The sequence below is a fragment of the Pteropus alecto genome, unplaced genomic scaffold (assembly GCF_000325575.1).
Source record: "Pteropus alecto unplaced genomic scaffold, ASM32557v1 scaffold68, whole genome shotgun sequence".
NCBI lineage: Eukaryota > Metazoa > Chordata > Mammalia > Chiroptera > Pteropodidae > Pteropus > Pteropus alecto.
In genome coordinates this window covers 735,780-750,980 of record NW_006441386.1, presented here as the reverse complement: position 1 = coordinate 750,980, position 15,201 = coordinate 735,780, and the positions used below count along the sequence as shown (strand labels likewise).

Sequence of the window (15,201 nt, the reverse complement as noted above, 5' to 3'; positions counted from 1 at the left end):
GTTATTAAGCTGAGTGAAATAAGTCAGAGAAAGATAAATACCATATGACTTCACTTATATGCGGAATCCAAGGAACAAAAATAACTAATTAAAAATAGACTCACAAAAATAGTGGACAATTTGGTGATGGACAGAGGGGATGGGGGTTGGGGGCTGGGAGAATGGGGTGAAGGGTTAAAGAAGTACAAATTAGTAGTTGATAGTTGGTCGTGGGGATGGGGAGCACGGAAGAGAGAATGCAGTTAGCATTAATATGATGGCTAGGTGGAGGGCCAGGGGAGGAAGGGAGCAATTGGGGGATCATTTTATAAACTATATAGATGTCTAACCAATGTCCTGTATACTTGAAACTAATTTAAATAAATAAATTTTTTTAAAAAAACATACTCTTACCATATGATCCAGCTATCACACTCCTTGGCATTTACCCAAGAACTGAAAACTTCTGCCTACATAAAAACCTTCACACAAATGTTTATAGCAGCTATTTTTTGATAACTGTCAAAACTTGGCAGCAACCAAATGCCCTTCAATAGGTGAATATATAAACAAACTGATGACACAGCCAGACAAAAAGATATTATTCGATACTTAAAAAAAAAAAAAGAGCTACCATGAAATGAAGTATCATGGAGTAAACTTAAATGTATATCGCTAAGTGAAATCCAAACATACTGTGATTCCAACAACATGATATTCTGAAAACGGCAAAACCGTGGGTGCAAACGAAAGATGAGTGGTTGCTAGGAATTCAAAGGGCAGGAGGGGTGAATAGGTGGAGCACAGGGTAGTTTTAGGACATTAAAAATATTTTAATGATAATGTAGTGGTAGATATATATTTGTCAAAACCCATTCTATGTATGTATTACTGTACTTCCTAATGTACAACAACAAAGAATGAGTCTTAATGTAAATTATGGACTTTTAGTAATAATGTATCCATATTGGCTCATCAATTTTAACAAATGCACCACACTAATGCAAGATGTTAATAATGGAAGAAACTGTTGGGGGAGGGATAAAGGAAACCTACGTTCTGCTTAATTTCTCTGTAAACGTAAAACTCCTTGAGAAAAAGTCTATTAATTTTTTAATGCACAATGGATTTCAATAGACATTTCTCCCAAGATATGCAAATGGCCAATAAACATATGAAAAGATGCTTAACATCAATAGCCATTAAGGAAATACAAATCAAAACCAGAATGATAGCCATTAGGGAAATACAAATCAAAACCAGTGATTTCACAACCTCTAGGATGGCTATAATCAAAAAGAGGGACAATAACAAGAGATTGGATTTCATCATGAATTGGTAGTAGAAACATGAAATGGTTCAGGTGCTATAGAAAACCTTGGTACTGCATCAAAAAGTTAAACATAGCCTTATCATACGACCCAACAATTCAACTCCTAGGTATATGCAAGAGAAAGAAAAATACACAATCACAAAAACTTTGCACACAATGTTCACAGTAACATATTCAAAAAAGAGTAGAAATAATTCAAATATTCACCAACTGATGAATGAATATTCAAAATGTGGTATGTCTATTCAATGAATTATTCATCCACAAAAATGGTATAACATATTTGAACCTTGAAAATACTATACTGTGAAAAAATTCAGATACAAAAGGCCACGTGTTATGAGATTCAATTTATAAAAAATATCCAGAATGGCAAATATATAGACAGAAAGTAGAAAATAGAAAGTAGTGGTTGCCAGGCTCCCCATTTTGGGGGTGATTGAAAACATTCTGGAATTAGGTAGTGGTGATGGTTGTACAACCTTGTGATTATACTCAAAACCACTGAATGGTACATTTTAAAAGGGTCAATTTTATGATATATGAATGATACCTTAATTTTAAAAATATGTAAAAGGACCTCTACACAGTTTTGCTTATTTTTTTCCCCTTCATTCATTGTGTGATTAAATATGGTTGATGATGCTTTTCAGGGTACACTTTATAGTTTACTGAGAAATGATTGGTGTATACAAATGGTGTTAAATTGGTTTCAGGGGAGAAAATGACTTAGCAAAGAATATACTGGAGCATTAATTTATTCACCTCTGATTAGGGTATAAGCTCTAGAGAGTTGGTATGGTTACATAACGATTGATTAGGGAAATGGTACCCATTTTATGAATGAGCTCTGAGGTGGCAGTAGATCATACTGCAACAAGCAAAAAGAGAGAAGTTAAATATTTGAGTAAACATTTAAGTGGGAGTCAACTTAATTTTTTAAGAGCTCATTAGTACCTTCTTGACAGATAACTAAAAAAACCTCTCCAAGTTAGAAACCAGAACTTAGTCCTAAAAACAAACAGACAAATGAAAAAACTGAGAGCCTACGGAAGTCAAATAACGAAGGCCAGTAGACCTAAAAAATCTATCTAGCTATAACTTCAAAACTTTGCCTTCCTCATATGCTTGTTAAACAATAATCTTTGAGGCTAAAAGTTTTTTTGAAAGGGTTTATTGAGCCATATGCTAGCCAGAAAAAGCACAGGTCCCAGAGAATGCAGTCTAAACCACCAGCACCAGGGCTAGAAGACGACAAAACATGTCCACTATCCTAGGGCTGAAGGAGCTCTTTTATACAATAACTTTGGGAAAGAAAGACTTATTTTGAAAGAATTCACATTGGCTATAGATAAGAAGGGAGGGAGGTGAAGCAGAGAAAGTTCTGGGATAGGTGCACAGTAGGTAAAGAAGTATCTGCTGCTTCTGGATTAGTTGTGGACAACGGTCCCAAAAGTTCACGGATAAACAAGATGTGGTGGCCTCTGGTACTAGCTAAGAGCTGAAAGAGCAAACTGGAAGTTGATTCAAAGTTTCAACACACATTCAGGAATATGAGCAGTGTTTTGTTGGTTTCAGCTCTGTTAACTAATTAACTTCCCTCCCATTCTCTGGTCAGCTATAATTAGGACATCTCAGAATTTTTCTCTTCTCATCATATCACAGGTCATGATGCAAAACCTGTCCCAGCTCCTCTCAGTACTGCCTCTCCTCCAATGACTGAACTGGGCATCAGCCTCCATGTTTGGGACATAATTTAACTATCAACTACCCATTCACTCACCTTCACAGAGGCCAAGAACGACACGGAAATGGACATCTTTTCTTTTGAAAGAATAGAACAGTCACATGGTCAAAAACTGAAACCATATAGAAGGATATAAAATGTAAAGCAAGTCTCCCAGACTTCCCAGTTCCTTTCCAAGATGTGATCCTGGTTAAATTTCTTTAGTAAATTATGACTTATTTCTAAAATGTTTATTATTAATGTGACAGGAATATCACATAGAATATGTTTCTGATAAAGATTAAGTATTCCAGAGCCTGACTGATTTAATCAAAAAATTAGGCTACATTCAGGTCCCAAATATAGAAACAGAAAATCTTCCTGAAATCTAACATGGATTTATTTATTTATTTATTTATTTATTTTAGATTTTTAATTTTCCCCCTCTTTAATTCCTCCCCTCCCCCTACTTCCACCTGTGACCTATGGATGTTGCTGTTTCCCCTTAAGAACTGGATCTCTGAAGGCAGGGCATCTCCGCCCACACGCTCACAGTGTGCACTGGGGGCCTGGTGCACTGAGGGCCTGGCGAATCCAGGGCCTGACATCTCCAGTGCACGGTCCGTGGCTCCACTTGGGGCGCAAACCCAGGATCTTCTGCATGTAAAGCAGACGTGCTAACCACTACACTATGGAGCCACCCCAACATGGAATTTAAATCCAAGTAGATTCAACTTTTTTTTAAAAAATCACACATTTTAAACTAAGTCAGATTTCACTTTATTTCTTTCTATCCATGGCAAAACAAACTCTTCAAAGATTTATAAAAATATCACAAGTGAGCAGTGACTTGGAAACAATTTATTATTAAACAGATTAAGTCAGAAATCTATCAAGCAAAAGTATCTAACACAAAGTTAAGATGAAATAACAGCTCCAGGTAGAATTCCCAATACTCGAGAGATTGAAAAATAAATGACTTGTTAATTTCAATGTTGCCAATAAGCAGATCTCCCTTGATCCTCAAAGGCTGACATAATTATAATTGGGGGAGGGGACAAGGTAGAAAGGATGAAAACCTGGGAATCATAAAGGAGGGGGAAGCAATCCAATAGCAGCATTGAAAATGCTTTAACATTTGTAACAAAAAAGTTGTAACAAATTATAAAAATTTGTAACTCATTATAACAAAATGAGTACCAATATGGAAAATTAATGTCTATGATCATTTTCTTCCCCAAATAGGAACAGAGTGAATGTGAAAAATTAAGATTTTTAGCAATATTCCTAGGACCAAAGGCAACCACATATCTGGAGGTACTAAACTCTCTAGTGCTTGAATATTAACAAGCTCTTTACATGGTAATTATCCCAATATTTTAAATTAAAAAAAAAAAAAACTGAAACAACTTTACAACAGCCAACAAATTCAAATTCTTGTTACCACTAGTTCTTATACATTCTGTCTATGAAGAGAGATACATAATTGTGCCCTTTTTAAAGATGCAAATAATTTGCCCATTGTGCAAATGAAGCGCACCTGGTCTCAACAAGCAGCACCTGCCGAGGGTTCCCGTCCTAGGGCAAAAAACTGAGGGTAGTTAGAAAGGGAACCAACACTATTTCTGTTGCCAGTTTGAAGTGCCTCTTTTCAACTATAATGAGCTGTGCTCTAACATTTAAGACAAAATAATGAGCTAGTAAACAAAGTCCATGCCAGCAGAGGAAAAGGGGCCTTTAGACCTGATGAAGAGTTGGCCAGATCTATTCTTTTTTTATTTCAGCTGTTCTCAAGGAAGATTCATCTAAGGTGAACCAGGCTCAGTGGCTCATTTTAACCAGGAGCTGCTCTGGGAGTGTGTAGCCATCTAACTGGCATCCCATAACTCAGTTTTCATCCTAACAGCATTCTGTGCCTCTGCTTGAGAAGTTCCTAGGGAAGCAGAAGAAATTAATTAGAATACAGTCCATCAAAGTCAATGTAAGTATTTTACTAGGTGTGAATAGGGACTTTCCCACAACTGTAACAAAGGCCACTGAAGAAATTTTTTTACCACAGAGGATTCCACACTCATTGTACTCTTTGACTCTGCCCTCTTTTCTTTAGCTCTCTGCACTGACAACCTCAGCCTGTTTTCACCATGTTTCTTCTTCTGGAAGCAAAGTGTTTCTTTTCAGCTTATTTTTGAGAAAGGCTTATTTTTGTGACTTACCCAACTAACCATGAAATCAGATCTGTTGGGGTAGAGGCTAAAACCAAACAATTCTCCATGTCTGAAAAATGGCTGTTGGGCCTTTCAACTTTAAGAGATGTTTGGGCCAGCTGTGCTCTTCTATGCTGGGTCCTCTTCATCCATTGTCACATCACAGTTGGTATTTTTCTTCTGCTCAGCCTCTGGCCCTGCAGGCAGAATGCTTGTGACAGTGTGGAGGAGTGCTTCGATCTGCTCCTCTGTGAGCCGTTCTTCACTCTCTTCCACCATCTACAAAAGGAAAGAAAACCCTCCAAGGGTTACAAATGAGCATCATAAGCTAGGCCATCCCATGTTGTTCCCAGTCCTAGCCCCAACCTCTTGGCACAGAGTTCAGGGCCTGGCTCCTGAGCACCTCAGGTCTCTAGGTCCTATTCATCTTGGCTTCAATGGAGGGAGAAGCCAGCTCAAATTTCACAGTAGCCCAGTGTAACTGCTCAAAAGAGGTCAGTGAAAAAAAGAGTTCCAGGTTAGCATTTTTCTTTAAAGAAAAAGAAAACCCTAGTGGTTCTATACCCATATACACATGTCAATATGTTGTATATGTAAAGAAAATTCACCTCTGGAGAGTGAAACAGTGCTTTATATACTTTTGTATTTCATAACAAGCACATCTCTAACTTATAAACTGTATCAACAACTTATCTAATGACTCCCCACTATGTGCCAAATGGTTTATATATTTTTTCCTAATCCTCACTAGCCCCTACCACTAACAGCAGCCCTTTAGGGAGTTTATGTGCCTGGCGTTGCACCTGGCACTTCATATCCATTGTTTCTTTTAACCCTCACAACAATCCTGGCAAGGGGCATTTAGTAGAATTCCAAGCCAGGCCTTCCTGACTCTAATGCCTACAATCTAACACACACCACTTGGTCTCAGTCACTTCCTGGGAATGCAGGATAGGAGTCTGATGAGTGACAGCTGGGAAACAATCCCACACTGCCCCATTAAAGGTCTACTTAAAGCCTGGTTTCTGACATTATTCTGGAAATCTGAACACACATATGATACAATCATGAGTCAGTTTCTTTAGCCTCACATCTAATTTTCAATATGTTAATGAATATAAACATAACATAGTCAACTACTTTTTAAAAGCAGTATGCAGGTACTGTTGAATTGTACACCTGAAACTTACTAGATTTTGTTAACCAATGTCACCCTAATAAAAATAAATTAAAAAAATAAATAAATAAAATAAAAGCAGCTTGCAGGCAGTCTAGTTGTTTAACCACATTCACTTGGTGGCATTAGCCATCTATCACAAACAGCTTTCTTCACTAAAGGTGTCCAGGGTCCCATTCTACAGCATTTTCCACAGCCATCTCTAACTTCTGGCAACTAAGACCAAAAGGAATTCTAGAAAGAAATCCTGGCAGACTTAAGTAAAGAAAGCTTACAAGCCTGAAATCAGTCTGATGGCCTGACTTTACAAATAGCACAGAAGCTAAAGAAGCCAAATGACACATCCAAGATCATACTGCAAATTCCTGGTAAAACACTGGTCTCTTCATCTCACTCCAAAAATGTTTCCACAGCTAGAGAATAATCCTGGGTGTTCTCGGGTGAGAAAGATCCTGAGTGAAACAATGGAGCTACTACTTCCCATCATGCTACGAAATAAAATTACCATTTTCTAAAGATTCAAAGGCTCAATGAAGTGTGACCTCTACTGAACAGGAAACAATTCTCAAAAGCCCATTTTTAAAATCAGACATACAAAATAAGGGTGTGTAAAAGGCAGTAATCTAACAGACTACTTCTAAAGAATAAAGGAGTTGGAAGAAGGGATATATCCAATTTGGTTTAATCCATTTGAGAGAAGAATGTCTCCAAATTTATGAATAACTGGTATATGCAGTTGATTAGGAACTGCTTCCTGCCTCAGGGAAGAGAGTGAGATCTGAATTATTGTTAGAACAGTGACAACTTCCCATCAATATCTGTGCCACAGTTTATGCGGGGCTTTCCAGAATCACTGTCACCAGAGCTTCTCAAAAACGTTACACATAAAGCCAGGACAATTTATAGATAAATGGAGGCTCAGAGTTTAAGGAGAACTTAATCTGGGTCTCATGAGACAAGGTCTTTTGACTTTGCATCCCAGCTCCTTCTAGAATACCATGTCCTTCGGTAGGAAGTTTCTATCATTTCCTCTTTCAGGGATGCTATATAACAGACTAGCGTCCACTGATTTAAGAGTTGAATTATATGACCTCTGAGAGGCCTTCCTTTTTAGAAAACCAGCAGAGAACTTCAACAGGCCACCTTCTTGCATCCCAATCTATGAGTTTGGCAGATGCAATACTAAGATTATGTGTGGCTAATCTCAGGTGTGTTCTTGGCAATAGGACTGTTGAGCTTTCTATGTTGACAAATTCACCAAGAGCAGAAGCTTTGATTAGCACACAACACTCAGAGATAACTATAGTCAGAAACTTTCCTTTTCAACACAAGACGTTCAGTCACAGGAAGAAAACCTAAGCTGCATTAAGCAAAATAAAATATATTCAAAAAGAAACTTTCAGAAACCAAAAACTTATTACCTCATCTTAGATCACTAGGGTAAATGATAATTACTATATTATTCTTCACCTTTTCTTCCAACCACATAATAAACAGAGCCCAAATAAGGAAGTGCAAAGCATCATTTCAACATCCTCACATACCAAAGGTTTCGAGTTATTCAGAATATAAAGGTAAATGAAAATTTAAAATCCAAAGTATTTGCAGATGGGTCAACATAAATGATAAATTTTTAATCATATACAAAGATTATATCAATTCCCATGGGCTGTCAAACTGAGCTGGTATACTCCAATAATGGTTTTCTTATTCTAAGGCATCAAGCCTAACCTCCAACTTTCTTCAAAACATCTCAAAATCTAATAGCCACTAACACTTTTAGCTATTTGACCCAGGACAGTTCACTTAACCTCTATAAATTTTTATTTTCTCTAATATAAAATGAAAATAATGCCTATAGTAAGGACTAAATGAGAACATACATTATAGTGTTTTGTAAGCCATAAAACTCTACATAATACAAGACATTTTATAATCACTAAATCATAATACACATAGATGGTAGTACTATTCAGGCCTGTGAGGTCATGGGGTTCACTGTCCTGTCTTCAGATCAGAGGGCTCACAAACTGTCTAAATGAAAACATAACAAGGGATGGCAGACGTCACAGAAGCTGGGTGGCTTCCTCACTTCTTCACAGACAGCAGTCACCTATGCGTCTGGGGATCATAACAAATTATGGCTGAGGTATAACTGAAAAAGAAAAGCTTCAGCCTCAGAAACTGAATAATTACAATGTTAGATGCTGGGACTATTACTGGATCCAGGGAAATAAACGGTTATAAGGTTAACATAGGGAAATTCTCATGTCCTTCACACTTTCCACTCTTTTTGAAAACCTAATTTCTGATCCCGCTTTGGTGAGAAGAAGTACTGCTACAAGCCTTAGTAAAGGATTTGCTATCTTTAATAGCCAAATCCCAGGCTGGGAAAAATCTGGCTATAAAATGATCCAACTACTGAGAAACAATATATACAATTTTTACCACAGAAAAGAGAACAAACAGTCATATCTTTCTTCTCGCCATGCAAAAGCACATGGCCTGGAGGGACACAGCAAGACTTCTGAATCAGAGAGACCCAAGCAACCACTCACTAGCCAAGACTATGGTGAGGGCATTAAAGGTGACATATACAAAGCCCTCAGTGCCACATCTGGCATATAGTAGGCACTCTTAATAGCAGCTAATTTTAACAAGTAATGATAGAGCTTTCCACAGCCTCTGGGAAGAGATCGTGCTGGTCCTCCTCATCTCTTTTCTGTCATTAAGCCATGAATAACATATGTTGCTCATTAAAGTTGGAGGAGACACGACATGTGATCTTTAACCCAGAGAGACAGGGATTAGTTTCTTGCTGTTTTGCTTTTTCTCTTTTCTAAGCTGAATCTCCAACACAGTCAAAAGCATCAGAATAATCAGGGTACAAAAAGGAATCTCTATATAGCCTAAAGGCCAGTTTCCCCAAAAAGGCATCCTTTGTGAAAGGAACTTTTCTAATTTAATTTTGAGCGCATTTTGAAGAGCAGAAATATCATTACAAAGACAGTAAGTTTTAGTAAAAATTAAATACCCCATGACTCTTTAAAGAACGGGTTTTTTATTTGTTTGTTTTTAAGCAACTCTAAAGATCATAGGTATTTCTGGCCATTTTATTCCATACTTTTCTGAAGGAAATTTGACCAAGGGATAAATACGTCTAAAACTGACTTTGGAAACCATTTTATTCTCATTTTTATAATTCTCCAGCCAATGTTTTTTACTGGCAGTTAAATGGTCTGCCGAATATTTGTAGCTCAATGATGCTCTTTCCTCTGTACAACAAAGGAAAACTGCCACAGCATGCCAATCTAGCAACCACTCAGTTTGTATCACACTGGACCTCATTTTCACATTCTCCTTATACCATCTCAGCTTTCTATTCCAGCAGCCTTCCACAATTCTGAAGCTTTAGGCTGTGATTGCAATTTAGACTTTCCAAGTGATGAGGTTCCACTGAATGATTTTATGCCAGGAAAGAAGATGACCAAATGTGTGATTTTAGAAACTGAACTATGATAGTGGTGTAGAAGATAGACTTGAGGGGGTCGGTCTGGAGGCAGAAAGGATGGTAAGAGGATAACTGCAAGAGCCGAGTTGAGAAATGATGACTGAAAGTAATGAGGTGCAGTAGGGAGAGAAGAAAAAATAAGAGGAGACAGAAGCAATAAGACCTGGGGACTAACTGAATATGAGATAAAAGGCAGATAGTAACTTCCAGGTTTCTGGCTTGGGAGACTGGGCCAGGAAGCAGAGAGACAAAAAGAACATGTGTAGGAAAGAACGCAGATGCTTCATTAACAAAAAAAGAAACTCAGGGTCGAAGGGTAGGAGGAGGTGAAGATGAATTCCACCAGACTCATGTTGAGTCTAATGTTTTTATGCAACATCCGAGTTGGCAATATCCTACAGGGAAGCAATGCCAGAATGATGTAGGACATGAGGGGAGACAAACTGCTACCAAGTCATAGGCCCAAACCCTGCAAAATGAATTAAATTTCCTCCAGTCTTCCACTTTCCCTAAGCCAATTAGGATCAAATTGCTGAGGTTTCCTTTCATTTTTAAAATGGGGTGGTCCAGCAGTCTTTTCAAGAAATGTCAGTTCCTGGATTGTCTGTTCTCAGACTTTATCACCCTTTCTACATCTCATACCCAAAATCTAACACCCCTGCCAAGTGCAGGCCTCCTTCACTCACCAGCTGGATCTCAACAGCAGTCATAGGCCTGTGATTCAGCAGTTGAAGTTTTTCAGCTCTGCCAAAAGAAAAGTACAAAGCACTTAAAACTCTCATACTCCTAAGGATCTTGAGTCTTGACCAAGTTGTTTAGAGAACACTATGTCAGGTAACAAATGGGGAAATTACTTGAAATGTGGCCCTCAGTTTCTTCAACAATAAAATGCAAGAGTGAGAACAAGAATAGGAGTCCTATGTCAGTGACTCTTACTCAAGGGTACAAATGTGTATTAGAGTCCTATAAGGTATAGAAACTTGTATTATAAGAAATATAGCAAATCATAGAGATTCAGGTTTAACAAATATTATTTGGAAAATGTGAAGAAAATGTTTTAATTCAAGTTATAGAAAATAAAGATTAACAAAATCAATTTGGTCGTTCCTTGCTTAGAAATGGCTGAGAATTTCTTTTTGTGATTAAATGTCACTCAGGGCTGACCTGTTATCATAGTAAACAAAAACGACTCTAAGGGTTCAGAAGTTAATATACTGTAGGATATGTACAGTCTTCTGCCTACAAAGAACTTATATCCAGTTGAGAAAAGAATTTTTAAAAAGCATATTTTACAAAAGTTTAAGTAACAGTTGAAAATAATAATTGCCATTTTATTCTTTTTCCCTAAAGTTCAGACACTAAAGCCTAGGACATTTTTAAAAATTAATTAAAACCTGAATATACGGGCAAAATTATTAAGTGGCTATGCATATAGGGGAAGGGGCAGGCTCAGAAAAGACCTGAGAGGAACCTGAGTTTATACCTCAGTCAGATCCTTGGCACAAAGACAGCTTACAAACAATTAAAAAAAAAAAACAAACAAACATCGAACAATAAACAAAACAATAACAAAGAGCAGCAAGCTTTGAGGAAGTAGGAGAATCTGATTTTCAGAGTTACCACATTTTTAGACCAAAAGTGCAGTTTTCAACAAAGAAATCACGAGGTATACAAAGAAATAGGAAAGTATGGCCCATTCAAAGGAAAAAAATAAAACAACAATGTCCCTGAAAAAGATGTGATGGCAGATCTACTAGACAAGGACTTTAAAATAACTGTCTTTAAGATGCTGAAAGAACTAAAGGAATATGTGAAAAAAATCAAGAAAACAATGTATGAGAAAATGAAACTATCAATAAAGAGAGAGAAACAAAAAGAAAAGGAAATTCTGAAGTTAAAAGTTTCAGTAACTGAAATGAAAACCTCATTTGAGGGATTCAAAGGAAGATCTGAGCACGCAGAATGAACCAGCAAAATGAATCAGAAACTTAAAGGGCTATAGACATTACTAATCCGGAGAGAAAAAAAAAAATTGAAGAAAAGTGAACAGAGCCAAAGGAATCTGTGGAGCACTATGCAATAGACCAGACGTGTATTTTGGGAGTTTCGGGGGGAAAAAGACAGGGAAAAGAGGCAGAAAGAATATGTGAAGAAATAATGGCTGAAAACTCCCCAAACTTGATGAAATACATGAATATAAACATACAAGAAGCTCAACAAATTCCAAGATGAACTCAAAGCAGCACACAAAGGCACATTATGATTAAACTTTTGAAAGACAAAGAGAGAATTTAAAAGCAGCAAGAGAGAAGTGACTTGTCATATACAAGGGATCCTCATTAAGATTATCAGCAGATTATCATCAGAAACTTTAGAGGCCAGAAGGAAGTTTAGAGGCCAGAAGGCAGTGGGCCAATAGAGGTATACCCCCACTTTCTGAAAGTTCACATTACATACTTTGCTTTTACAAATGACCTACACTAGTATTGTTTTGCTAACCAACAGAGGATTTCTACTTGTACTAAAAATGCAGTATTAATGTAGGTTTCTTGTAAATGTGAAGTGGCATAACATGAACTTTTGGAAAGTGTGGAATATTCTTCACTCTATACCATTTGGCTTACAAAAGGTTTCATGGGAACACACTACTTTTGGATAATGGGGTAAACCTGTATATTCAAAGTGCTAAAAGAAAAAAGTCTCAAGCAAGAATCATATCCAGCAAAACTGTCCTTGAAAAGTGAGGAAGAAATTAAGACATTTCCAAACAAAAGCTGAAAGAGTTTGTTATCAGTAGACCTGTCCTAAAAGAAATGCTCAACAGAGTCTTGAAGTATGAAATGAAATGAAAGAATACTAGACAGTATCTCGAAGTTGTATGAAAAAGTATTTTCATAAAGGTAAAACACACGGGCAATCATAAAAGCTACTATTATTGTAACAATGGTTTGTAACTATACTTTCTGTTTTCTACATAATTAAAGATAATTTAAAATAATTATTAGTTTATGTTTTGGGGTATACAATGTATAAAGATAGAATTTTGTCTTATCAACAAGTGAAAGGGATGGGAATGAAGCTGTAAAGGAGTGGAATTTTTGTATGTTATTAAAGCTACACAATAAGTTCTAATTATGAGTGTTATAACTAGGAGGCTAAACCAGGAGCTGGGGGGAGAGGGGAGAATGGAGAGCTATTGTTTAATGGGTATAGCATTTTGCAAGATGAAAAGAGTAATGAAAGAGATCTTGGTCAAGATGGCATAGAAGGTAGATGCTGTGCTCGTTTCCTCTCACAACCACATCAAAATTACAACAAAACTACAGAACAGCCATAACTGGGAGTCAACTGAAGTCTAGTTGAACAGAAGTCCTACAATTGGGGTCATACATAAGAGGTCACCTCGATAATGGTGGGGGGCAGGGGTGGAGATGCGCAATAGCTTGGTCCCACAACTACGTGTGGTAGTCAAGAATCAGGAAAGATATCTTGGCTGCAAAGTCCCCACCACCACCAAAAGGAATGAGGGGTCCCAGCCACACATTGGGCTCCAGAGTTCCACGTCAGGAAAAGAAGTCCCCACAACCTCTGGCTTAAAGGGCCCATGTGTAGAAGTAGTAACAAACTTACTTGCTCTGAGCTCCACTGCTACAGCAGCAACTTAAAATGCAGGGACACACAGTGAGGAACTGAATTGTCTGGCTTCAGGATGAGGGCTGGAGGGCAGAATCCAATGTTCCTTTGTTGAGCCTTCCTCTCCCAGCATACATATGCAGGCAGTCCCTATATCTGAGTCTCCATCAACCTGATTAACACAGGTTGCTCCACCCAGTGATTCCCTGGGTGATTCCCTGAGACTCCGCCTCTCCTAACTTGTGGGCCTAACCATACAGTGGCTTTTCCATACAAATAGCCTGTCTTGGCTCATGCTGTGAACTTGCATGAAATCTTTCAAAGGTTCACAAAATTCAAATAACCAGCATCTGGCCTTGGCATGCCCCATACTTCTTGCTGAGCAGTCCCAAGCCTGGCACTTGCAGCAGCGAACGTTGGTTTATGGCTTAGCCTCTCAAGGCACTTCCAAGCCCAGTGTAGGTGGCGGCCATCTGCAGATTGCTTGGTGGCTCATGCCAGGTGGCCCTGGGCAGGGCACAGGCTGCAGCTGAACTTAGCCTGTGGTTCGGCCCCTCTTAGGAAGCCCCAGCTTGCACGCCCAGTGGCTGGCTTCAATCTGAGCTAGAGTACCACCCAGGGTCACATCTAAGGATGACACACCCAAAGGGCACACAGGGCAGGCACCAGAGCCCTGTTAAAGCAAATCTGGCTCTGTAGGGTCAGCCCATGCACAACAGCTACTCCACTGGTCACAGCCAGTCATCTCCACCAATCAGCCCGAGGGTCAATCCCTCCCATTGACGTGCAAACAGCAACCAAGGCTCAACTACAACAGGAGGGCACACACAACCCATACAAGGGACATACCTGGAGCATCCAGCTCAGGAGACCAAGGAAGACTGTGCCACTGGGACCCGCAACACACCTACCATATAAGGCTACTCTACTAAGACCAGGAAACATAGAAGCCTTACCCTAATACATACAAACGAACAAAAGTAGGCAGCCAAAATGGGAAGACAAAGAAGCATATCTCAAATGAAAGAACAGAACAAAGCTCCAGAAAAAGAATAAACAAAATGGATGGAGACAACCAATCTACTAGATACAGAGTTCAAAACACTAGTTTATAAGGGTGTTCACTGAACTTAGGAGAAGAGTAGATGAACTTAGTGAGAACCTTAACAAAGAGATAGAAAACATAAAATGGGAGATAAAAGAAAAAAAACACGTTAAAAAAGAACTAGTCAGAAATGAAGAATACAATAACTAAAATAAAGACTACTTTAGGAAGCATCAACAGATTAGATGAAGTGGAGAATCAAATCAGCAATTTAGAAGATAAGGTAGCAAAAAACACCCAATCAGAACAGCAACAAGAAAAAAGAATCCAAAAACATGAGGATAATTTAAGGAGCCTATGGGATAACATCGAGTATACCAACATTTGCATTATAGGGGTAGAAGAAGAGAGAGAGCAAGAAATTGAAAGCCTATTTGAAGAAATAATGACAAAAACTTCCCTAACCTGGTGAAGGAAATAGACATGCAAGCCCAGGAAGTGCAGAATCCCAAACAAGATGAACCCCAAAAGGCCCACACCAAAATACATCTTAATTAAAATGCCAAAGGTTAAAGACAAAGAGAGGCTCTTAA

The 15,201-nt window shown here is 38.2% G+C and overlaps 1 protein-coding gene across 4 annotated transcripts in view; it reads right to left on the bottom strand.

The window, feature by feature from the left end:
• Positions 1-3,794: 3,794 nt before the first annotated feature.
• The window catches only part of CRCP (CGRP receptor component), a 37,611-nt gene continuing 26,204 nt past the window's right edge, over positions 3,795-15,201 (bottom strand). For 3 of the 4 annotated variants that reach the window (XM_006918513.3, XM_015594570.2, XM_025051539.1), the window contains 2 exons: positions 10,617-10,674; positions 3,795-5,521 (listed from right to left, as the gene is read on the bottom strand). In XM_006918513.3, coding sequence (XP_006918575.1) covers positions 5,372-5,521; positions 10,617-10,674 — 208 coding nt within the window. In that variant the 3' untranslated portion in view covers positions 3,795-5,371. The remainder of the gene's footprint in view (positions 5,522-10,616; positions 10,675-15,201) is intronic. The other variant, XR_439280.3, reaches the window with a different exon arrangement.